The sequence below is a fragment of the Cyrtonyx montezumae genome, unplaced genomic scaffold (assembly GCF_038088225.1).
Source record: "Cyrtonyx montezumae isolate F1298 unplaced genomic scaffold, pur_monq_1.0 scaffold_0, whole genome shotgun sequence".
Lineage (NCBI taxonomy): Eukaryota > Metazoa > Chordata > Aves > Galliformes > Odontophoridae > Cyrtonyx > Cyrtonyx montezumae.
In genome coordinates this window covers 26,099,744-26,126,865 of record NW_027071824.1, presented here as the reverse complement: position 1 = coordinate 26,126,865, position 27,122 = coordinate 26,099,744, and the positions used below count along the sequence as shown (strand labels likewise).

General features: G+C 41.7%; 1 protein-coding gene across 1 annotated transcript in view; it reads right to left on the bottom strand.

The window, feature by feature from the left end:
* The window catches only part of GALNT2 (polypeptide N-acetylgalactosaminyltransferase 2), a 92,500-nt gene extending 74,886 nt beyond the window's left edge, over positions 1-17,614 (bottom strand). Inside the window, exon 1 of the mRNA XM_065730689.1 lies at positions 17,498-17,614. Within this exon, the coding sequence (XP_065586761.1) occupies positions 17,498-17,614 (117 nt within the window). The remainder of the gene's footprint in view (positions 1-17,497) is intronic.
* Between the last annotated feature and the right edge of the window lie 9,508 nt (positions 17,615-27,122).

The following is a 27,122-nucleotide window of genomic DNA, read 5'->3' as shown; positions in this document are numbered from 1 at the left end:
TGGCTATGAACAGAATGATTGTCAGTTACTTCCCTTGTGTACAAATTGAGACCACTCACTCAGCACTGTACCAGTAAACAGCCACGCAGTAATGACTTGCTTTCTGATCAGCACGGCACAGCAAAAGATACCACCATTATGGCAATGGCAAAGAACGACTGCTTGAAAGATTTGACCTTTCCACTGAAAAAAAAAAAAACCAAACTGCATTAGGCTGTCAAAAACCCTTTGGAGCAGCTGTCTGGATAGAGAGGAAATAATGCATTGAATGGATTGCTTTTTGCTCACCTCAGAGAAATGCTTATACCGGCTTCACTGAACAGACAAGCAACAAAGGTTTAGCTTAAAGTCAAAGATGTTAAAAAAAAAGATTTTACAATCCAGAAGCTGTTCTCAACTGCTTCTGAACATCAGGCAATGTTTCAGCTCCTGCATCTAGCTGCTGATGTGCAGCTTCGGTGCCAGAGGCTAAATGAGAGAGGGGGGAGGTTCTACACTGTGATAATTTCTATTAATACATCTACTTTGTTAATAATCTTTGCTAACAGAACATACTACTCTTCAGCTTGCATACTATATTCTTGTACTCAATACCTTCCATGGACAAGTCTCAGATGGGAGAAGCAGAAATGCAAAGTTTTATACCCAGTAAATATAAATCTCTGGGTTTGAAAGCCAGCTCCTCCTTTCAAGTCAAGCAAATGAAAACGTCACAAAGGCAAAAGGAGCTTCAAGGAAAAATACTGAGGGTTATCTATTTTATGGAATGAATATATTAGAATGAGCAGAACAAATATGGTTGATTTTGCATGTGAGTAGAATAAAGAAATAGCTACATCACCACTCTTCAGAAATGAATTCCCAGCGCTTTGGAGTTATGCCACACCAAACACAGACTCCAAGAGTGCTACTAGAACAGATTCCTTTGGAAAAAGAAAGCCCGCAATGACTACAAGTTCAGATTTGGCAGAAACCGTGAAGCCATTTTTAAGTTAACCCCCACTCCCCTCATCCAAAAAAAAAAAAAAAAAAAAAAACCTCCTTGATAAACTCATACTGAAGTTCAGTTTGAAATTGTGTCAGCTTCCTGACACAGTAAACTGAAGCTTCATCACTTCCCCCCAGCAACTCAGTTTGAAGAGCTACTTTTTTGAAAAACCATTTAGGATCCGATTACCATCAGCATAGCACTATGTCACACTTTCCCTCCAGCAGGAAAATAACCATGTTATTTGTTCTCTTTGTTTCTGAACTTCCCCCTTTCACACTAATTTGAAAATTCTCTAAGCAAGAAGAAGAAAAATTATTCTTGTTTAATTACAATAATATTTATTATGCAACTTCCCCACACACACGTACAGAGGGTAGCAGACAGCACCAGCATCCAACAAAATTCAGCAGCCATTAACTCCACTGTAAAATCGGAGACTACATGTATGGCTTGCATCAGAAAAAAGCACTATAGTAAAACAAACGGTGTAGTATAATTCCACTGGCAGCTAGATGCTTGGAAAACCTAGTACAACAAAACATCATAGTTCTGTACAAAGATACAGAAAGAAAAAAATATTACCGAGGACAGAAACAACATGGCTACTTGTTTGCAGAAGGGAAGCTTCAGATGGAAAGGAGAAAATGGGAGTCAGAGAGACAACACAACCATCACATACAAAGACAGCCGGTGAGGACAGAAGCTGATGCTCAGTGATCCTTACAAACCAAACTGAACCTCTCTCCTAGAGCAGAGCTGATCGTGCTCCTTAGGAGAGCAATGACTCTCTGAACAGAGGGCCGATTTAAGTAACAGCTTGAAAAATCAACATTGTTTCAACTCGATGATGCCTATGTTGAAAAACAGTGTTTCTGTAGCTGAGAAGATAAGGTATCTGTTGCAGTTTCCATGAAAATAAATAGGAGGCATTACTTTCGGAGTGCCCCACATAGTTGTAAAGAACAGTAGGCTTCTTCCTAGACTCCCAAAGGCTCTCACTTTTTCAAACACTCATAGAAAATCTGTATGTAATCAGGTGATTGCTATTCATTCCTATTAGTTAGTACTTCATGACTAGGAAAGCAAGTGGAAGAAAATGAAAATGTTGTCATTTTTTTATTAGGTCTACCTGTGCATTAATCATGACCATGTGATCATACCATGAGATAATTCAGTAAAATTATTTTTCTGACTAGGTACAAAAATGAAGTACAAATGATTCTTTCATACAGATTTTATTTTGTCAGTCCTTTATGGAAGAAATTACTACTGTGCCCATATCTCCACAACACTTCAGGTCAACATTTCCCTGTTTTGGGAAACATGCTCAGCCACAGCCATCTAGTAGTGCAAGATCTAGATAATAAGATGATGATCTACAGTCACGCACAGAGAAGTGAAAGCTCCAACACCACACCCTGTTGCTTCAAACAAAAAGCACAGAGTATTGCAATGTGAAAGGGCATCAGACAATTTGCCGTTCTCAAAACGTAACAAGCCCCAATATTTTTAAGTCTAGAAGGCTGTAGAACAGTACTAGTGCAAAAATCAAAAGCTAATCTACTTGTAAAAAGACATAATACTTTGCACTTTCACTCTACAGACAGTTTGTAAGTAAAATAAAGTGCTTAAATTAAATGCTAAGAGTATTTTGGAACAAATAGTGTTTATTTCTTGTTGTGATAGAAGTCTCCATTCTAATTTCTTTTACAGCAATGTGACAAAATAAGTCTTATTTTAAATAATAAAGGTGGATGACAAGGGATAATGAACACGTAACACGTTCAGAATTACCTCATCGCCAGTAAGGCAGCTGGAAAGCTGAGCCTTGACAAACACATACTGTCATAAAAAATACAACTTAACAGCCCAGGTCTACTATTTAAAGAAAGTTTGAAAAAATATTCTAAAACAGTAATCAAGTTAAAATCTGTAGATACCTTTGCCACAAGAAAGAATTAAGACAGCAACTTCATCTCCCCTTCGTAATTGCAGATAGGTTCATAGGTTCAAAACTTTCTGATCTACTCTGAAATAAGCTGAAGCCATGCAAATAGATGTACACACTGCACTCAAAAGAGCAATGGCACAAGAACAAAGAAAAAGTGAAATCCCAGTTTTACTCTAATTGCTTTGTAGCAGAAGCACTGAAATTAGGGGAAAACACAGAAGACCCATTCTCACTAGAACCTAATTCACTGCCTACCAAAAAAGTTATTACAAATCCTTAAGAAAGTCATCAATAGAAAAATAAGTGGCATAGTTTTAACTTTCAGGCACACATTCCACCCTTAAAGACAATCTAAACTCACTGTTTCGATGACTAGAGTCCCAGTGGTGGTTACAGAAGAAATCGACCCTTCTCTTCAAAGGTTCTCACCACTACATGGTTTTGCTGTAGTTCAAGTCATAACTTGCCTTGCAGGTTCTCCCGCTTAATCTCTGTAGTGATTTTGAAGCATGATTGGTGGCTACACAAAATTCTGACTGTCACAGCATTAAGCCTTGAAAGTTTTCTGAAAGCTGAGTCACAGAAGCGGTACAGCTCACAGCAGTTACCATCTTAGATGGAGAAACATGACTGGCCAATATCTTTTTTTCCCACAGTTTGTAAATCTGTGTACTGCATGTTTAATCACTCCATACACCACATTTTATAGCTGCAAGACTCTGAAACATTAATATGGACGCAGTTTCTGCTTCCAAAAGCCTCTTCCTCTCCTAATGCTAATCTACAGCACTTGAAAGATTCTACATCCTTAGTATTCAAAGTCTACAAAAAAAAAAAAAAAGCAATTGTCACCACTCAAATCCTCAAATCCAAACATTACTGAAAAAGAAATAAATCAGAGTTGAGCTGTCAAGTGGAGAGCAAACAGTAAGTAAAGGGATGAAACAGCATAAACAACAAAATATAAACATGAAAAGAACAGCTTTCTACTCGTATTTGTTCTTAATGGGAAATATCTGTATTTGTCTACAAGTGAACCTCCTAAACGGGCACACTGAGCAGCTTACTCTAAAAGTGCATTGCTGCTCTTCACAGAAATATTATTTATTGTTTTGTAAACCTCAAAGCTAAGTGAATTTAATAGGATAACTGAAAGTATACATTGCTGTCAGTACAAACAAGCAAACAAACTAATCTGCAGTGTGACATTCTCTGCTGACTTTATTCAATTGAACCAGTTACGACTTTCATGCAGAAAACAGGTAATACAGGCAGCCAGCAACGCTAATGGTAAGGTTAAAATAAAGTGCACTTATTCTCTTAGGGCGTGGGATGATTTTCAGAGACAGAAAGAAGGGAAGCAAAAAAGCTAAGCTTCTGTAGGATATCTTTCTATCCTTTTTGACCTCCTGCTTATCTGCCCCCATTCCTTCCTTTTCATACACAGGACGCATTGTCAGCAACAGATGAAATAATTATGTAGAACTGATACTATGCCTTTGAAAACAAAGAAGCAGCTTATATCATCCTCTTTTCCTTTTCTTTGCAGAACACAAATAAGATGTGTGTTGGTGCATGCCAGATACTATTAAAATGATTAGACTCTTGCAGCCCTTTTTCCTCCAAAGAAGCTGTCTGGTTTTGGACACCAGAAGCGGAACAGTTCCATTGAATGTTCACACAGGACACATTTTGTTTCTCTTTAGCCAACTACCATCACATCCTAGACTTTGGCTTGGCAAGCCGTTCTGTTAACATGTGGACACATTGTATGTTCAAATTTGCGAAGAACACCTACATTTCAGAAGTGAAACAGAACGGGATGACCAAGCACCTGGATGCCAGCAAAGAGGTGGAAATTTTGACGTGCAGCTGAAATACATTATTCAAAGCCAACAATAAAGTTGTATGGAGGCAGTAGCCACTTACTTTCCCAAATAAAACAGAAAACGGAGTGAGAGAAGGATATAAGAAATGAGTCACCTTCTTCCTTCTAAATGGCTAGAAAACACAAAGCAAGTTGACCACTAAGTCCAAGCCCGTACTTCCATGAATAAGTTACAGTCACCAGCCTCATGCACGAAGGTGCACCTCAACTGCCTGCAACAGTCTAAGAGGCAGCACACGCTCAGTCCCGCTTTACCCTGTGCTTCCCTCCTGACTTCAGTCTAACCCAAAGGATAAAGAGACAGCAGCATCACCAACAATACTATCTGCTATATCAAACAAAAGACTGTCAGGCACCCAAAGCTCTGGGAGAGTTGTTTTTACTTTTGGGAAGAGGAAAACAAATCAAATTAAGGGAAAGTCTCTTAACAGAATATTTTAACAAAACATGAATAGTTTAGAAGCATAAAATACTATGCAGATGCAAATAAGAGGCTCACATGTTAGAACATACTTTAAAAGACAGACCTGAATCAAAACATTCTTAAGTACTCATGTCCTTAAAGAAGCCAAACAGGTGCTGTGACGGAGTTACAGTTCAAAGTTTTCTGTAGGACTTAAGTGTAAACTTTCAACTTGGTCAACTATGGGGAAAAAAAAGTCCAATTCTGCAGTCTAACAATACCACAACTGGTATATTGATGGGTGACAGCTCCCATACACCAGTAGTTCTTACCCATACTAATATCACCGGATCAATCAGAAAGTATTGATGTTTACTGATAGAGTTAAGAAGAAGATATTCTATTTTTATACCAAAATTCAGTACTCAGAGAGAAAAGAAGATAATCAACAGCTTGATCATCAAACTACAGGCGAGAAATAGCATTTTGAGTGCAATAACTACTGTAGCTTCCAAAACCAGAAAGAAAGCACTAGCACTTCCTCCATTGCCCTTTTTCTCTTTTTTCTTTTTTGCTCTTTGCATAATGGCAAAAGGCTTTTCAAATGTAGGAAAAATTACGGGAATTATCATCTTAAATTGATACGCCTGAAAAAGAAGAATAAAATACATTACAAGAAAGCAAACATGCTGATATCCCAGCTGCTGCTGTCTACTGCCAGTAGGAACATGAGAATAGCCTAGATGAAAACACAGCACAGTTGCCAGGAGCAGAGTTACACTGCTATACTTCCAAAATCTCTCCCACTGGAGACTTCTCTTCCTACAACTGGCAGAAGAGACAGATAAACAAATTTGGTGCTAGAAAACTGATACCCACAAGCACTAGCTGATCACACTAAAAACAAAAGAATTTTAACTGAATGCCCACATTAATTCTGATAGATTCCTAAGTAAAAATACATTTTCCAAACCGATCATTCAACTCTCTACCTTCCACTTCCATAAAGACAAGCATCATTTAACCTTCAGAAACAGGCAAAAAGAAGAAAGTCACCTTGTTTTAATACTGTACAAGAAATAGCAATGAAGTGTCAGTATCTACATAAAAACCAATTTCTTCATTAAAAGAGAAAAAAAAGAAAAGATAAAACCAGTTTTACAGCTATCCTTGCTTGTATATTAAAATACAATCCCTACCTAAAAATCTGCCTTAACTAAGAAGGTATGTAAAAAAACATACGTATCTTGTGCCATGATGCTCTTACAAGCAATCATGACACTAGTAGAGGAAAGTGAAATAGCTATATAGTTACCGGAAATCAGCAATGCACTCAAAGCCAGAACGTGGTATGTGGCACTCAAAATTATTAATAACTGAAGCAAAACTGCAGACACTTTTTAGCTGTTTTGCTCATATAAATGAAGGCATGTAGATTTCTTTGGTTGGTTTGTGCTGGAAGGTGTGAAGGTGTGTTGGAGGTTTCAGTGTAACGTCTGTACTTGCATGAATTGTCCTAATCCATAGAGATTACTTTTTTAAGTACAAGGTATTTTCTTTAGTCATATCTTTGAAAAAAACTGACACAAACTTAGAATAATATTAAGATCGTACTGCCGTAACATCCATCCAATTAACATCTTGATTATTCATCATCATTACAAACTGGCTTTCATTACAACCTGTGTTCATTACTAAAACTGATATTTCTTCACATGGTTTCAGCAGTCTTCACACGACTTAACCAAGTCACTCAAGCAGGAGTTCACAAAAAAAAAAAATATATGAATGCCTTCAAAACAATGTACAATTGAAGAGCAATTGGCTCAGGCATTGTAAAGTACTCAAAGTAAGATCCAAAGTACTTCCATACTGCAAGAATTATCTAACAACATACCTAGCTTTCCTCTTGGTTTTTGTTGTGTTTTGTTTTTATAACTTTTGGAACAACAAGAACACTTCTATTATTTTGGAAGGAAAAAAAAATCATTGCAAGCTGCATAAAATTCAGCAGTTCTCTTGCATATTTATCCGAATCTGTCACTGGAAACTTTCTGAAGTAAATGAGACAACAATTTCGTGAGAGGACAACCACAGTCACAGTTAATCTGAACAAATGCCAAAATATTTCAAAACCATTGCCTACATCTGAGCTGTAGCTGCTCTCTGAAATAAACATCGAAATATCACAATCCTAAACAAAACTGAACATGCATGAACTGAAGGTCTCAGAAGCAGTGAACATCAGCTACATAAGATCAGGCACTGGCCACGGCTGTCTGCATAGCTTGCTGCCCACTGCATCGTACCTAGATCCACCATGTAATCCAGTCCTGTTCTCCTCAAAGCTTAGCAACACTAGGTCACATCACACTTCAATACCAAAGCCTGAAAGGCTTGAGTTATCCTTTTTATTATTTGAGTATAAACTGGGACATTATCATTCGTTGGAGTCCATTCCATTACTGAGTTTTAATCCATGCATGCCAACTTTCTAATACACCCTGTTGAGAAATACATAGAGAAACAGGGTTGCTTGGAATAGAAGCCAGCCCCTAAAAGACGGGCACAAGAGAATTTTGACTGTAAGACCACAGCTTCACTCCCACATCTAAATACCATTAGGAAGAAGCCCTTTTCTGAACTCACAGCGTAGAAAGAGCCTGTCAAGACCACTCAACCATTTACACAACAGAACTTAGACTCCAGATAGTGCTATAAGGCAAGCAGTCAAAACACTCCTGAATTTCAACAATCTTTCCAGTATTGTCAGAGTGTTTGCAACAGCTGAGCTGTTCAAGAAATTACTACTTATACACAGACAACTTAGCAAATCTACTTCTTGAAGTCAAAGATATTTTCTGCATTCTAAATTTAAAAAAAAAAAAACTATTTTAACACATCATTAAATGAAGACACAATCACAGCCCCATATGAAACATATTTAACCATTAAAGAAAAAGAAAATTAACTCACACCCCAAGGCCAAGCATGTGTGTGAAAACAGGAACTGCCTAAGTCTCTCGCTCATGAATCTCAAGCACACTTAGGAGAGAGCACTAAGCAAGCACAGAAGTGAGGTTACCTTGCCTTTCTAGCTACTGTTCCCAGGATGCAAGTTGTGTTTTCCTGGAACACCACTATAATCAGCATTAGTTAACACAGTAGGTAACCAGAAGGGATTTTTAAGCAAAGGCTTTCACTGTGAATAAAGTCAGGTACTTCATGCCTAGGCTAACATGAACATTAAGATCATCTCTTGCTTTTAATTTTATCTTTTACACTAGAGAAAGTCCAGTAAGCATCAGGAATAACTGAACAGCCGCACCTTAACCAAAAGAAATGCATCACTGCAACATTTCTCACAACCCTCACAGTCAACGCAGATGAGTCCTTGAATTGTTTTTTTTCCTCCCTCGATCAGTAGAGATTTATTTGTCCTGATGTGTTACTAACTCGCAGTCACACAGCGGATGTACCAACACATCTACTCAGCTCCCTCTCCCCTCATTTTTCACACCTCAGCTTCAGTACAAAATCTGAAGAGACAAACAAGTGCTATTGTTTGCTAGGCTGCTGCCAACTACTTTCAGCTGAGACGCTCCTCTCTGACTACAAATACCTTTTTACTTTAACTAGCAAGACCTGCAACGTATGATGTGCTCATTAACCGATGTGACACAGCTTAGCAAATGGGGCAGAGGTTGTCTTTCACAGACATCTATCCATTTAAAAGGTATTACCAACGGCTCCTGAGAGTGCCCTAGAGAACCAAGCTCCAGCTCTCTCACCGCATTTGCTACAGTTATTGTTTCTCATCATCACCTACAACAGACACAGAATGAAACCTAATGCTGCCATCAGTTGAACAAAAAACATTCCTAAATTGAAATTTCAAAAAGCATCAAGTAACCATGTACCTGGGCAGTAACTATTCCACATACTAGAACACCAGTTACCCATTTGTTAAGATTAAATGACAAGGCTCAACTTTGTGTCAATGGTGATTTACTGGCAAAGCAACAGGGTGAGAACCCAAACTGATGCTACCTTGAGTGAGCACCCATCAGAGGAGTAAAGAATACACGTTTTCCAAAAGTAGGTAATGTGGGAGAAAACAAGCAGACTTGCTGCTAATGGATGGTCTGGTATGGTCTGAAGCATTCCACTGTAACAGGAGAGCACCGTAACAAGGAATTAATACGCTGTCTGGACAACATATGCACTCCTCATTTCATGAAATACTCCAGCAGAAAATACTGTAATTCAATCACCCCCACATTTTTGATAGGTCTGCCTACCACAGTACAGGATTTGTGAGAGGGACATTCCCCAGTCTTTGAACAAAGACCAGTAATCGTACAGGCCAATCCACCATTAGCTGGTAGCAGCCTGCAACCAAATGAAACATAGATATTTTCCTTACTGAGGTCTTAGGAGAACCTGAATGCATTTGAGGGAACAGACTTTTCCATTTAAGAAAAAAAAAAGTAAGAGTCAAGCTACATAAAAACCCTAGTATTTCACCTCACTAAAACATATCCATACCCACACACTGACCATCCTTAAACGAATTGGGCAGCTAAAGCAAATTATTTTAGTAACCAAAAGTAATTTCAGCTGTGCAGATTGTTTTCAAGGAAACATTTTCTTCTCATCAAGTCATGGCTCTTTGAGGATTTGTTCACAATAGCATTAGCTCAGTGCCAACAGTTTGTCAAATCTTTCCCTAACTAAATTCTTTTTGTTTCATACAGCCCCTTTACTCAGTACAGACAATCTACTGCAGCAAGATTGTCTTACTGCCCGTTATATGGTAATTTTAAAATTTCAAAAAGTTATTAAGCAGTTGAATCTGTAGATTTTTCAGCAGGCTCTTTTTTCCATAAGAACCACAGTTACAAAGATGACAAATCCAAATGATGGCTTTAGATGTATACTACATAGTAATTTTTGTGGATATATGGAATGCTCTAGAATTCAGACTGTGATCTTTTATTATCTCATTCCTTTTTCCATTTAAGTTTCATAAGCAGAGCTCAATGTTACTATCAGTGGAGATGGTCCCTTCATATAGATGGTGTTCTCTGCCAGGTGGTTCAGGGATTCGAGCTCACATTTTAACTCACTTAAATGACAATAAAGGTATAATTAATAAACCCAATGTTTAAAAATACAAAAAGTGGTGAAAGTAAACAGTTCAAACACATGGAAAAGCAACTGGAAAAATAAAGCACTGACAGGTTTCTAACATAGCCTCTGCAAATTGCTATCATATGAACGAGTTGTTTGGTAACAAGTTAATACACTGAAAAGCCTTTCCTACAAAACCTACCGTAAAGCCACGAAAGAAAATGCACTATATTCCAACAGGGGAAGTATAGGTTACAGTTTTTAGAAAGAAAACAGATGCTGAGTTTCTCACTTTCATGATCATTAATAACTGCTGCAGGACACAGTAAGTACTCTAGGACTGCTTCATTCATGCTAAGATTGTTTGGCAAATTAACTCTTATGAATGACAGGTAAGCGTGCACTCAGTATGCACCAGTCACACACAGTAATTTATCTTCCCTCCACAATTCATCCCCTACTTCTTTAGAAGCTCACAGAAAGGGAAAAGCAGATGAGTGAGCACTCATTTCAAAACAAACAGCACAACAGAACACACTCAGATTTTAAAACTCATATAGCTGAAGATACCACTGGCCTGAATTACATGATGACAACGGAACAACTTTATGCAACACCCACTCTGATATTCTGTTTCCCCCCCATCCCAATATATGCACACAGTGACATTTAACTCCTTATTACTGAAGAAAAAAAGATGAGAGTGTCTTGCTACTTCCTGCAGATTCATTTTTAGAATTCAAGTCTACTGCCAACATACTGGCAATGCATTGCTCCTCCAATAGCTCCTACTAAAAATCACATTTAGCAACAAGTAATCAATGTCCACTCCATTGAAGGAACATTTGTACGCCACCTGGCTACATGCTGATTGGTGTCATTACAGCTAAACTGCCACCTGAGAAGGGTATTTAAGTAAAGATTTAAATGGCCCAAACCAACTTCAAAATACAAGTGTATATTTATCATTTGCACCGACTACCCGAGCAGCTTAAATTCATCACATGAGCTGCACAGGATCAGCTGCATCCCAACGTCTTGTTTCCAAATAGATACACTTTACCCTAAGGTACTGTATATTAAATTCTTCATGAAAATACATGCAGTTGCAAAAAAAAAAAAAAATCAAGCAAAACTATGTTTTCTAGGCCATCTATAGGTCTTATTTTTTAAACAGTTTCCAGACATGCGACTAGGGTTACCCTCTCAGGACAGCCAGTATGGACATAAAGGCATCTCTTCACTGTAACAGAGCAGCATTGTGAGCAGGCTTTCTAGCAGATAATATCCAATCTCTTATCTGACTTCTCATCATCTGATAAAACAGCATCAGTTACGCACAAGTGCTTGATATCACATAATACTGGAAAGCAAAAGAGTAGACAAGGAAAGAGAAAAACAAAATGAACATTGCTAAGGAAAAAAACATAGAATCATCATGTTATGCTTAAGACAGAGATTGAAGTTCTCCAGCGTGTTTGGTTTTTTTTTTGTTTCATTTTTCTAGATTGATCTAAAGACCAAGTGATGACTATTTCATTTTGTTAGTCACAACTGAAATAGATCTTGAACATTCTTTTATTTAATATGAAGTAATACTGTGCTTTTTCTAAATTTGAAAAAAGAAGTGTCATATTACACTAAGTTGTATTTTAGGAAGCAGCTGGAATATGCTGAAAAAATGACTGACACTTGTTTACAACACATCTCAAACTGCATGACTGACGAGACAAAAACAGGTAGAGTACGTGGCACACTTTGTTCACATTCTAGCTAATTTTTTAACCTACACCTCTCAAAAGACATCATTACCAGATCTTACAAACTTTTGTACACAGAGATCACAGTAAGCAACAAACTACAGCTGTGAAACAGCATGGAGAAGCACAGCTAACTATTACAACACTAGGAAAAAATAGTGGAAAAGCAGGTTAACTACTCTGCTTTGTGTAAATCCAAAGAAGTCATTCTCGCTTCCTCAGCCCCTTCCACCCTCCCTCTACTGTTCTGTTTCCCTTCTGTTTATGAAACAAAAATAGATAAACTGTTCAAGAGCAATACCATCCAAACCAGAATCAGAGTCATCAGTTCCTTCACTGATCGGTAGGTTGTGGGAGATGACACAGCACTCTCATGTCTAAGGATTAACTTCCCACTACCCTGTGATAGCAATGAAAAACCCCTACTTGGAAGCGTTTCAAATTGCATAGGAGATGAGAGGAAGAGCTTCATGCAACCACAGACCTAAAGAAGCTGCACAGTTTTTTGCAGGTGGCTGTCTTTTCATCACAGCTGAACTTAAAGTCATGAAAGAAATAATCCACAATGATAAGACAGCAATTTCACCAAGTGACATTTTACATTAAGAAAGTATACATACAAGAAACTTCAGAGACTTTTTACATTCCAGGACAGCCTTATCAAAGTGCCGAGGCACTTCTTTCACAGTTGTTACAGAATTATGTATAGCAGAAAAACACCTTCAGGACAGGAAATAGCTACATGCTAAGCAGAACATCCTTTTCTATCTTCTTGGCCTCCTAGGAAGTGAATGCCACGTGACAATGCATCTTCATTTGTCTTAAGATCTAGATATCGGAAAGCACATCCAACACGACATCATTACAAGGCACTGCAGTTACCTTTAGGATGCAATAAACTAAACTCAGTACTTAGCCATTAAAACTGGCAATGTCTTCCTTGACAAAAGGAGACAACAGAATTGATGTTACTTTCAAGCCCCTTCCAAAAAGTAGCTCTCCTGCCACGAGAAAAACAGCCACAAGAATATACACTCTGCTGTTTCATTCTCTGACAAAAACTAGCTAATGCACCTACAGTTAAAACACATTTCCTTTTTCCTCCTGCTTTAATCTTCAAAAAGAAACTCAAGTGCACTAAGTCTGTCGAACACAGCTCCCTCGCTCTCTTTCTCCTATCATTATGCACACATAATGGCACACCTAAGAGCCTCACTTAACACTAACCAAAATAGTCCCCGTGTTCCAAACAGGGAGAAAAGAGGAAAAGAAAGCAGTCCTTATGCTGGAAGGAGCTGTTGTAAAACCATATCCTTGTAAAATCCAAAAGAAAGCAACTGCCTTCTTCTCCTCCTTCTCCACAAATGACTGATTTACTTTTTAGTCAGCCATGTAGCTTCATGGCACAGCCACTATCTAAAGCCTACAAAAAATTAAATAAAACACCACTACTGCTCCCTTCCTGCCCCAAAAACATACAAACCCAGGGAACCAAAGGAAAAGCCCCACAGAGCAGTACTACACACTGGGTGGTAACCAGTTCTGCAGGAGCAGTCTGCCTCCCTGTGGCTCAGCTAAAATCAATCCAATTTCTGCAACTCATTCCACTGCACCCAGAAAACCTGGCAAGCCAAAAGCTTAACAGCCCTTTAGTTTGAAGTGTTTCAGAGGTGTTTTTTGATTTATTTTTTTTTCAATTTTTTTTTTTTTTGTTTTGGAGGAGGAAATATAATGAAAAAGAGGTTTCTAATTTTATACATGGCAAAAGTCAACCAGCTCTGATTACCTAATAACTGTTTTTCTCTCTTTCTCTAAATGCAATGTGGGAGGGGGAAGAGGACTATGTAAAAAAAAATAAAATAAATAAACACCTTCACATAGCAACAAAAGCCAAAACTTATTAGCTCTGGTACTTAAACCCAGGAGACTAAACACGTTGGCTCAGCTGTGGCTTTGCCTAGCAGACATCTCCTCTTAGTGCCTCCACTTACAACAATGAGAGCCTACAAGTCTCCTTCAGGGTACACCTATGAGGATGTCACTCTTGGCTTTGGTAAGGTGTCTGGTGCTTTCCTCCATCCAGCCTGAAGGGCTCCATTCAGCAGGCCTTCTGCTGTAATGCTTGGAAGGGCAAGCTGTTTTGTCATTTCATATCCAGTCACTCATTTGTGGAAGAGCTTGGTTGTTAAAGGACTCAAAACAAAACCTGAAACAAGTTAAATGATTTCCAAATGCACCAATTTTAAAGCACACCACCAGGGAGACATCACTGAGTTATATTGCCAGGGTGGCTCCAGCTTGGGAGGGTACGCATCGTTTCTAACCACACTGAAGAAGCTGCTCCACTTTGTTCAGAGACTCAGAGCACAAACTAATTTGCTACGGGTTAAGAAATTTGCCCACAAGAAGGAAAGTTCCAGTCTCCACTCCAAAGGCTGTTAAATATAAAGCACAGTAAATGAGCACAAGAGCAACCCACATTTTTCTCAGTCTCACAACTGCTGGGTTTGCAACTTGCTTTCTTCTGTGTCACAGACTCTGTCTTAGGAACTATTTCACTAACCATTGAACAAGCCAGACAAACTCACTCTTACTCACTCTACAACCCAGTGACCTGGCTGGACAAAGAGCAAGCTGAACCCCTGGTTCTCATGCTTATAATCACTCCCATTGGAGATGAAGAATATGAAGGAAAAGAAAAAGTGATTCTGTCACCTCTAAGCACATTAGAATGAAAGGCTTAGACTTTGCCCCCTTCTCTCCTTTTTAAGGAGAAAATGAAAAAGCGCACTCATACCTTAAATTCCAGAAGTGGAAGAAATGATTTCATTCTACTACAGCTTTGTGCCTAATTCTGAAACATTGCTCCTTCACGTTATTGTTACCCATATATTTATTAATGAGATGCCTCCTACTTTGCATGCTTTAGTTCCATTTGTACATGCTCAGTTCCCACTGCCTACCTAGCCAGAGCAGCACACACAGGGCTGTGGCTCCCACCACAGCTGCCAAAGGCTGAACTCTCAGGCAAGGAAACTGCACACTGGAGCATCCAAATGGCTTGAAAGGTTATAAATGAAGAACCAAAATATCTACAAGTTTACATCATCTCTGACACTCCTCTACTAAGAAAAAATAAAGCATTCCTCTCTCTTTCTCAGACGCAATCCTGGAAAAGGGCAAATCCTTTCAACTCTTCTAAAGGAAATGGGAACTGGCAGTGTCCATCATGGCACAGGGTGTCATACCAAACAAGTCCAGAGAGTCTAGACAATACACCAGGTCTGAATATGGAAAAAAGTCATCCTTATGGAAAAACCATTCTGTTTGTGTAACTAGATCTGTAATTAACATGCAAATTACTTATTCACATAAATGAAGAACGATCCCCTTCTGGCTTCTGTAATTTTAGAGACTCAACATGGAAGAGACTTCAATTTATAAGAAGCGATGTTCTTCTGTAAGCGACTCTGTTTTCATTACACTGAAATAGTGGGAAAGCAATGAAAACTACATGAAGTCATACAAACCAAAAAATTTACTGCAGCAGGGTTTCTGTTTATAAGTTTAAGGCAGTTTGTGCTGTTGCTTTGTACCGGGGTCTGACACTAAGTTAATAAGGCTTTTATTGAGATTCAAAAGCTATTACATTACACACATCTTCCCCTACTTACATTTGCTAACCTACTCCAAGGCCCAGGATTAAATTTTACGCTTCACTGACAGAAAATAGAATCCTCAATCACCAATCCACACATAATTGTTAATTTCCCCACTTGTTTCTCATGGTCACAGTACCTATTTTGATCCTTTACTACATCCTCAGCTTCCACATTTTTAAGCCCAACGCTGAGCTTCAGCTCACACTTATGGAATATCTCATTTACTTTAACTCATCTTTTCTAAAACTCTCCAATTACCCACATGGGTAAGGCATATTAAACTGCTAGTAGAATGATGACAAGTTATAACGCTGAAGTACGCATTGAGATCATAGATCTTCTAAACCCATAATAGAAAGTTGTACTACTACCAATAAGAAAAAGCAGCAGGTTCTAGTAGATTAAGCACCAGAGTTGTTCTCAGAAAAACTGGTTTCTGTTCCGTTTTATTCTCACCTGGTCTTCTAGGTGACCTTGTGCAAATCACCATCCCCATGCTGCCGTTTCCCCAGCAGTAAAAATGAATTTGAGCTCAGCTGCAAATCTGCCTGGGAACTCAAAATGAAACATACTGGGAGTTAAAAACCTATTTCCCTATCAGGGGATATATGTGCCTTTGATAGCTTTGCTTTATCCCATTATGCATCAGCAGCAGCGTAAGATTGCTTTTAGTTTCTAAACGCACTCTGGTGGTTCCTCAAGAGCGGCTTTAGGGTACTGCTTTACTTTTTATCTAATGCTTCATCTATTTCCGCTACTGGATCTGCTCTGAGAGCTTGCGTGTAGGAGACACACTTAACACTTTAACATACTGTATGGACCGTCCCGTCCCGTAGCTACAGGGGGGGAAAGAAGAGAGCATATCAGAGCACTGAAGCAGCCAGAGAGCGGTTCGCTCCCCAGCCCCCTGCTCACCTCAGTGACTCCGTAAGCCAGCACGCAAGCACCGCTCCCATGTCTCGCGCAGGAACCAGTCAGACTTCCACCTGAAACACTCGCAGCGGTGAGCACCTCTGCATCAAAGCAACCGTACAGAGATGCCCGTCGCTGCACGGGGCGGAGGAGCACCGCTCCGCTCCCCGGGCAGCGGAGTGCCATTTTTCAGCCACCAGCACGGCTCAGCCGCGGAGCGCTCTGCTCTGCCTCTCTCCGCGTTCATCGGGGGAATCTTGACAACAAAGCTCCATCTCCGGAGGCTTCGCCGCCGCCGCAGGAGCGTCTCCGGAAGCTCCTGACTTCGGGGAGGCGCGCGTGTTCGCAATTCATTTCCCCGAGCGGAGTTACGGGGCGAAAGTGCTGCTGAGCCACACGGACGGGAACGGCGGAGCGCTCGACTTCCCCCTCTTTCCCTCAACGACGGACAAGCACAGGACGTCCAAACGCCCCCCACGCAATCAAGGGGGAAAACCCGACGCAGCCCCGGCCCGGCTCTCCGACGGGCAGGATGAGAACCCCGCAAAGAAGAGGAAGCGCTCGGCGTCGAGAACGACGCTCCGTGCCGCCTCGCTGCCCCCGGCCCGCGACGTGGCTCGGCGCGGTTGGGCGGGAGCCGGTCTGAAGTCCACCGAGCGGCCGCCCGCCCCGCGGAACGCGCCGGAGGCGGGAGGAGAAACATAAAAATAAAGGGGAAAGGGCGGGGAGGAGCGGCGCGGGAGGGCGCCCCGCAGCCCGCCGGGGGCTCGCAGCCGGGCACGGCGCCTCGCGCTCACCTTCCTGCCGCCGCCGCCGCCGGCCAGCGCGGCGCTGCCGCCCGAGTACATGTAGTAAGCGATGCCCAGCACCCAGAGGAAGGCGAAGCAGAGGAGCAGCCGGGACCTGCGCCGCATCGTCCCCCGCGCCGCCGCCAGGCCACCAGGAAACGGCCAGCAGCAGCAGCAGCCGCCGCGCCCGCCGCCGCCGCCGCCGCCGCGCAGGGTCAGGGGGCAGAGGGCGAGCGCCCGCCCCCCGACCAATCCCGCGCCGCCCGGCCCCGCGAGGGGCGGGGAAGGGCGGGGCCACCGGCGTCGCCATGGTTGCAGCACGCCGGGCCGCCGCCGCCCCGCCCCGCGCGGAGGGATGCTCCGGGCCGCGATCCTCGGTCCCTTGAGGCCCCTGAGGCGGGCGGTGCGGCTGGTGGTCCTCCGTGCTAGGTCTGCTGCATGAGAAGATACAGCAGCCCAAAAAAATGGTGTCGGATGCTCACTTGTTTCTCCAGGGAGTCACGTCCGTGCTGGCGCTGACCAGGCAGAAGTTGTCTGGTGAGCCTTCCTGCCTGCTGCAGGGAAAGGATGGATGAAAAGTAAAAGGAAGAAATCTAAGCTGAGCATTTCTGCAGGAAGAGTAAAATAATGTCACTTCTTTCTCCCACACAAATGACTCTTTCAAATAAGCTCAGCATTACGATTCTTGCTGTGGCTCTGGGCAGCCTGGTCTACTGGTTGGCAGCCCTGCCCACAGCAAGGGGATTGAGACTAGAAGATCTTTACAGTCCTTTTCAACCCATGCCACTCTATGATTCCGTGACTCTTGGGTTTGGAGGGAGCTAGAAAGAGGCATCAATTTGTGCAGAACACAAATTTTGGAATCAAACAGCTGGCATCCCTTGAAGTGAGGTACATTGGAGAGTACAGGCTGCCAGGAGACATGTAGATGTTCTGGATGGGATTTTTTGATTTATCCGAAGAGTGTTTGATGCAAGAGAGCACAGAAACTGCAAAAGCCTGCATCTAAACAGGCAGACGCACACATCACCCCAAGGGCTATATTTTCATTACCAATGCTTCCTATGTAATTTGGAGCAGTCTCAGAAGTCCAGGGTTGTCAACAAGCTGATAAACTCCAGCTCTGTCATCAGCTGGAGGTGAGATGGTGAAGCAGCTTCCCTGCTGCTGTTGGGACTCCTTCATTCCTTCAGATCTGAAAGAAAGCCCTGTTCCTTCGATGGCTCTCCACAGCAAACATCACACACAGATGTGTCAAGTGCTCAATTCTGGAGCCATAATCCCATTTAACCTTACACATTCTGCAGGCCACTTACTCTTCAAATGCCTTGCAAAGCCTACTGAATCTTTTCTTGCCGTTTTCATAGTCTAAAATATCTTGAGACAGCCTTCAAAGGTCCTCTTGAAGCCTCAGGTATTTTCACTGATTTTAGCAATGTGCTTAGAAAGATTTCTCCCTTTCCAGCAAAATTAGTCAGCCATGCATGTACAGAAAATCCTTCTGTAGCTGCACACTTCACAAGCTTACTGAAATAATCCAGTGCACATGCTCAATCACAGTTTTCAAAGGTTTATAACTCAGCCAAATCAAAACTAATTTCCTCTCGAACAAGTAAAGGCAGGCTACTTAAAGGAAGGCTACTTCCATGTCAGAGTTCACTTCTCAGCCTTCTGCTGATAAAGTTGCAGGAATGCTCAAGAAAAGCTGCTATTTAGCTCAAGATGCACTTTTTTGCCCACCTCACTCTCCTGATATTCTGAACTGGCTGAACCAGTTGTGTTCAAACCTTTCCAAATTATTCACATTTGGAAAAAGCCCAAAGCTGGAAGATTTCCTTCTGAAGCACTTTTATTTCAGTGACCACAGGAAACACAGAGGTTTAGGATGGAAAATGTTAGATAGCTTTAACTCTCAGAAGAGCTGCCTGTTGAATTATGACACATTCGCATGCACATACCTCTTTGCCTCAAAAGTCCTAACATGTTTAGTCAGCAAAGCAAATTTGACACACACACACACACACACAAAAAAAAAAAGAAAAAAAAAAGCATCCTTCAATTAAAGCAAGGAATTCAAGAAAAAATGTAAGACATTTTAAACTGATTTTTTCTAGCACATTTCAAAGAAAATATTAGCATATTTTAAGGGCAGCATTGCTAGAATGATTCATCGAATTCAAATGCTTCTGTATCAACCACAACGCTTTAAACAAAAGAGAGAGCAATCTTGTGAGAGTACAAATAGGGGTGAAATTTGCAGAAGGAATCATCAAAACTTTTTCTTTGATCTGTAATGCGGCACCCAGATTCAACGGGCCGAATTCTGCTCTGTTTAGCTAGGATGTAAAGCAGAGGTTATTTTACCACATTCAATTGAGAGCAGGTATAGAAACAGACACAAGTGAGATCGGAGGCTAATCCAGGGTGTTAGCACTCACCTTCTTGTAACTAAAGACCACAGACATTGCTCATCCTTTTCTGCAGTGAAAAGACCTAGCCGGAGGGAAATGAATCCTCCAGCAGTGACAATGGAAAGCCATCCTCTCCTCTAGGAATAAACCAGTCAGTCCCCTACTCATGCACGCAATCTTGCCCCCGGAAAGATGGGAGTGAAGATTATCAGATCAGGTCTAAAACCCAGAAAACAGGTTTTAAACACTTCTAAAGGCCCAAATTCTGATCAAGCTGCCTGAACCACTTTGATATACAGAAACTAATGTGCATAGCTGATCCTTTTCAGATTATAGTTTTTCAAAACCATGCAGTTATGTCAGAAGTTATATTATTCCCTCTCTCTCAAGAAAATAGTTACTCATTTGCTTGATGTAAGACGTGTTATAACACAGAAACCTCATATTAACACAAAATGTGAAATACATCTGTGGGGATAAAGGTTTATTAATGCATCGGGAGCTTGAGCTGAATACTCAGCCCATGCTGAGTTCGTGTTTGTAGTGAAAGAATTGTGTTTGTAGTGAAAGATCCTGAACCTGCAAACATTTATGCAAATGTTTAACTTCCTTCAGCACATATTCCCACCGGAGTCAGTTGGACTACTCAGATGTTTAAAATTATACGCTCATGGCTGAGTACTTGCAGGATTAAAGGTTAAGTGCAGCTAGCAGGTCTGAAAATCTATGTGGGTGTTTTGCAGTTCCTCACTGCACAGTGGTAACAATGAGACACAGCCTACCTCCTTAGTTAAAGACATGGGAGTCAACATGTCCTTTCCCATCTGTTTAGATGACAAGAACTATGTTTGTTTAATTTTTTAGCACAGTTTCTGATGCTACCCAGAGTAGGCAGACGTGCTAGCATTGGTGTTCTAGAGTGGCTCACTTCCAGAAAATCTTGTTAACCTCCAAGAATGCCGTTGGAGCTGTGAAATCACCAAGTAGCAAATATTGTTATCATGCAGGTTGTACCTTGAGAAAGTGTGTCATCCTGCCAGACCTCAGAATATGCCCCACAAAGCCAGAGTACTTTCAAGTCTGTTAGAGCTAGAACTCTCTTTTCGCAGACTTTAATGTCAATAAGGCAGCATCTTTGCTTTTAAAGCATGAAGCAATGACTGTTTTCCCCTGGAAGCAGGTTTTTTTTTTATGCTGTTTCCCCACCAGAGATCAAACAATGCATTACATCATGGAATGCAGATAAAGCAAATGCCATATTTTCTCACAAAGGTTTACAGTGTCAACTTAAGGCCATGTGCTTCCAAGGCAAATGGTCCAGTTCTAGAAGATCTTCTCTCTTAAAGTTGAAAGTTCAACATTCCTTGCAGGCTTTGTTGTTTTTGTTGTTGGTTCGTTTGTTTGTTGAACAGAGGAAATAGATTTTTTCCCTGTGAGTGGTGAAGATTAAACTGGTTTAGGCTGGTATAGTTAACTTTCTTTCTAGTAGCTGGTTCAGTGCTATGTTTTGGATTTAGCTTGGAAATAATGTTGCTAACACAATGATACTTAGAATTGTTGCTGAACCGCGCTTACACTAAGCCACTAACATTCCAGCTTCTGGTGACGTGCTGCCAGCATGGGGCTGGGAATGCGCATGGAGATGGGGGGACAGAGCCAGGACAGCTGACCCAAACTAGCCAAAGGGATGTCCCATACCATGCAGGGTCATGTGGAACAATGCAAGTGGAGGAGCTGGCTGAGGGAGCTGCCACTGCCACTGCCCGGGGACTGACTGGGCAGCAGTGGGGACATGGTGAGCAATTGTTTCGTACACCACTCGTCTTGCGTATTCTTTTGTCATTATTATTATCATTGTTACTATCTCCCTTTCCTACTCTGTCCTATTAAACTGTCTATAACAAATCACAAGTTTCACCACTTTTTTTGACTTCTCTCCCCACTGCACTGTGGGAGGAGATAGCAAACGGCACTGTGGTGCTGAGCTGTCTGCCAGGTTAAACCACAACAAGACAAAGAAAGAACAACTCAGCCTTCAGCAGGCCTCCTGCTAAGGATGGCAGCAACCAGTACAAACTGCAGACACAGTGCCAACTATTCTTCCTGAGCTGAGTCACTTAGTGAGTCGGGCTGAACTTCAGCAGCACAAAAAAAAAAAAAAAAATCCTCTTGCGGCATTCTGGAGGCTGATGATCAGATTTCAAAATGTGATAAGGCTCAGAAGCATCTCTCACCGGAGAGTGATGATAGGTGGTGAGAATCAGCCATGGGGAGGGACTTGCTGAAACAGTGACCTCATCTTTGATTGGGGTAATTTGATCCCCATTATTTGCATTTATCTGAATTTTCAGGATCGTGCTGGATTCCACATTGCTGCCAGGAGTGGTAAAGACTGGTGATCTACAGTCTGAGATGGGGCAGGAAATTCCATCCTCTCCTCCAGAGCACACTTGCGTCACAGTGGTGTGCAGCCATAGCACTATGTACTAGCCTAGCATTTGGGGCTAGGGGTGAACACCAAGTGCTAATGCAAAGTACAGCAGCCTGGTTTTGAGCAACAAAAATGAATATGAACTCTTCACATAGTGTCTCTTTAATCTCAGCTGGTACTTTGTATGTTAAAACTCATAATCCAGATCAGCAGTGTGAGGCTGTCTGTGATGCAGCAAAGCACAGAAACTGCTGCTAAATTAGCTGACTAAAATTCCTGGAGAACAGGAAAGGTTTTCCCAACTTGAAGCGTTCTGCCAGAAGCAGCTTTTGCTCATCTAAAATCTCAATCTAAAATCTTTCCTAGCTAATTGCACTGACACCAGCACATCATATGACATATGAGAGAATGAAGAAGAATAGAAAGACAAAATGGAAAGAGGAATGAAGGAAGTCTTGTAGTAAGGGAGCTGAGAGTACAAGGAAGAAGACATATAGGGCTTTCCCCTTCAAAGTTACAGGGCTGTATTCAGACTATCTGTTTGCAGCATCTGAAGTGGGATGAATGGTGATTCAGATGGCTTGCTCCCCAGGATGTCAGACCCTGCCTTCTTATAGAGACAACAGGGAGAGGATGATTTTTAACAACTACTTATTGTAGGCACCGTAAATGCTTCTCTTCAGTAACTGCGCATGTTTCAGAAGAGCAGTGAGAGTAAACCTTTCTATATAATATTTTAGTTTCATTTGGATAATGGAAAACGTCTCCTTACTTTGTCCTCACTTCTCTTATGGTAGGCGTTAAAAAGTGATTTCAGCCAGGTCCACTGAAAGCAGGTCTCCCACTTCCTAGAGAAGCACCCTAATCACTGACAGTGACAAGACAATTCCAGAGGTGCCGTAGCACACAGGCTGAACAGAGCTCAGATTTCTATTTTTTATTTATTTCTTTTTTTAAGAAATATTTCCTCTCATTCTACATTCACACTGTTGGCTCCCACTCAGATGCACACAGTACAGCCCATACCTCAAAAGTGATGTGCTGCCCAGAGCAGCCTACCCACACAATTCATCCTGGACACATCATGCTCTGATGGTCAGCAGTAGTGTGCATTCCCAGATACTCCTCCATACCTGACAAATGACACACATCAGCCCTAGCACCATGCCTGCTTTTTCCTTTACAATCATGGCCAAAGAAACAAATCCCAGTGATTCACTTTGATCAGTACTCTAGATTGTACTCCCAGATATTGCTCAAGAATATTTTGCATTGTGCAATTAAAAATAGTCTTTTCCCACAGCACGTATTAAAAATAAACGTGTCACTTTATCCTGTGATTTTGCATATTTGCCAATTTGCCAAATGTGGCATTTGGATCCCACAATCTCTATAACAAATTACACAGGTCTTCTGTATCATGCTTAAGAGCATATTCTGTGTAAGAAAGAAGAGATGCTCATAGCTGCTTCGGATCACACACACAGCAGAAGTCATATATTGATTTCTCCCAGATTTAATCTTTCAGTACCTTGGAACAGACAGTAAATAGGCTCACTCACCACAGGGGATGGAAATTGACCCCCTTTGTAGCCTTTGTGACCCTTTTGGCTTCAAACCTTTATCATCATCTGTTGAAATCATGAAAGATGTTGTTTCTGAAAACAGGACTGAAACCAACAAATCAAGAGAAATCACTTCTACAGCGTTCCACTTCCCGCGGCAGTAGCCGGATCCACCCTCCGTGTAACACTTCTGAACCATGATGAACTTGGCCCCAGCATCTATCGCACAAAATAATTCAAAAGAGAAACAAGGGTTGTACCATAGAGACCATGTATTTTCCATGCCCTTTGTTCTTTCATGAATTTCAGGTAGAGTAGCAAGTGTTTTCTTCCAAGAAAACAACCAGAAAATAAAAGACCATTCCATCACATTTTATAAGCTGAAGATCTGCAGGTTTGTGAACTGATGCTGAATCTTTTTTCCTTTCTCATTCAACCACAGCACTGTACACTGTTTTATCTGGCTTTCAAAACTACTGCTGAACTGAGAGAGACGTGCACCGCATGGAGAGATGACCAGATAATGATTTGACTTTTACTTGTAAATTAGATTCTTCCAGTCCATACAGGTGTAAATGAGGCCTTCCCAGCTGAGATAATATTTTTGGCATCAGAAATTCCCCAGCAAGGTCATTCCTCCTATGTGCCTGAGAGAGAGAGATTTGCTCTAATTGCTATCTCACATGCATGGCGTAAACTGGGCGCCAACTCTGCAGATGGCCACTTCTCTGCAATAGCATGAAAGTGGAGAAAGTGGGGAAAAAGAAGCAGCTTTCTCAGGTAGAGCTAGAAGAGGAGAAAGCATCAGAAAAGAGAGGACGTGCCCTAACATATCCTAGCTAGTATATCCTGACTGGGATATGACAGCCAGGCACAAGGGACATGCCTCCACACTGCAGCCTTTCACCTTCACTGGCTAAGGAGAAAATCCCGTACTCTAGGAAATGCTCTCTGCATTTCCTAGATGCTGGGAATAGGGAATGGTGTGATGCTGAACAAAAAGAATGCTGTTTCTGATTTCCCAGCTTTGTAAGCAGCATTTCTACTGTATGCTTATTTTTCAATTGTCTTGTCTGAGTGACCCCTTCTGTATGGATGTCCCAGGACAATGTTACAGGAAAAAACTGCATTGCACAGTGTAAAACATTTACCAGAAATTCCCCCTATGTCCTTGCTACAGAAGAGAACACTATATACTTGCCTAAGGACACTGATGTGCCTGTAGAGGTGCAGCAGGAAATTGCTGAGACAAATGTGCACACACAATATTGACCTTGGCAGCTGTACATCACATGGAGAACAGTAGAAACTCTACCTGTTAACAGAAGAGCCTCTGCCTAGCTGAGAAGTGCCTTACCCAAACCACGATCTGAGTCATCTGCCCTTTCAGAATCATGCTTACTATGTGCCCCTGGAGCAGGTCAGACCTGCAGCTTCTGCTGACAGGAGCACAGAGCATCTGGCAGCAGGAAGCTGTGTACATCACTGCACCTGGAGGCGAGGATCCCATCAGGAAGAAGCTCGTGTCAAGGCATGCTAGCCAGGCACACATCTACACGCAGCAGACAAACCCCACGCCTCAGAAATGACGCCCTGTGCTCCCACACTTCTGCAAAGCTTTGTCAAGGCACCGTTAGAGAACTTCAGCCAGAACAAAAACAATATTCCCCATGTTTGGGTGTCAGGGTTTTTCTGCTCTCTGATGGGATCTTGGAAGGGCTGGATGCCATTGGGAAGCCTCACCTGCTGCAGAACCACTACCAACTTTTATCTCCCTCTTCCTTCTTAATACTTCAGCTTATTAACTTCATAGATTTCATCTTTCTTCTTGGCAGGCAGAATCCTTTTCAAGTCAATGAAGGGCAGTGCATTTTCTCTCTGCAATTAATCACATGCTTTCTGGCATGTGACTAAATAACAATGATTAACCCAGCAGCTGGAGTTTCCCTGAGTTGGATCATGATGCTCCACGCTGGCTCTCCATAGTGTTTGCTTGCTCTTAGTTTGTCTACAGTGCTTTCTTGGCTAGCTTACCTACAGGCATACCATGTGCTTGAGTAACAATAATAAATAGGAAAAAATGAGGTAGTTCATGCGGTTATTATTTTAGTTAGATTTTCTGTTCTAAAAGCCAAGAAAACATCAGCAGGCCCAATACACCCAGGAGAACTGTTTTTTTAACTCTACTCACTAAAACACTGAACCGTGGTATAGTTGTATCAAAGAATTTGATGGGACACCAAATTAGTTCAGAATCCCACTGGTCCATCAATTGCTGGACCTGTTCAGCAATGAGCTCATATAATTGCTGACAAAGAGAGAGAGGAATGATGGGGAGCCTGCATTTGGAAGAACAGATTCAGATCTCGAATGCTCATCGGGGTCAGTCTGCACATGTCATTCTTTCAGTACTTAAAAAATTGTACAAAGAGGCTGCACAGAAAAGAAGGCTTGAAATAAAATGCCAGAAGTCCTGACAAGATTCTCTAGCATGCAGGTGACAAAGCACTGGCACAGGTTGCTAGGGAGAGAGGAGCCAAGGAGTCACCTCCACAGAGCTTCTAAAAAGCAGCCTGGACACGGGTCTGGGCAGCCTGCCCTGGGTGTCCCTGCTCATACATTTGGATCAGATGGACCAGATCACCCATAGCAGTCCCTTGAAACTTTAACCACTCTGTGATCCTTTGATTCTCTGACTCCTCCAGCCCATTGTCCCAGCCAAGGAAACAGTGTCCTGGTGGGAACTCAAGGGAGTACCTAATACATGAGAAGAGTCAATATTCTTCTGACAGTCAAAGAAATGCAAAACAGAAAGACATTTATACAGACATGAGAGGTCTGCACTGAGATTCGTCATATGCAGGAGTTTCTGCTTCTAGACTTGTGCTGATTCCAGAGGAATGAATTCTTCATAGAGAGACCTCTTCTATGTAGGAAAGTCTACCATAGTTGTGCTTCTATTTTGAACTCTCTGTGGAAAGTGACATTACCAAGAGCTGAGACAAGTCTGAATAAATCAGCCAGCTGGGCCAAGGCCTCTTCATAATGTGCAACCAGTCACCATCATCTTATCCAAATCTCCCTACCGAGATTTTCCCTTGACTTCCTCAGGAAGCACTCAGAGAGCACCAACCACAGACAGACTCCCATTCTGCTGCTGGGAGAGCTGTGGAATGGGCTTATCTTAGACCATCGGTGGAGGATCAGAGCCTACAGCACATGTTATG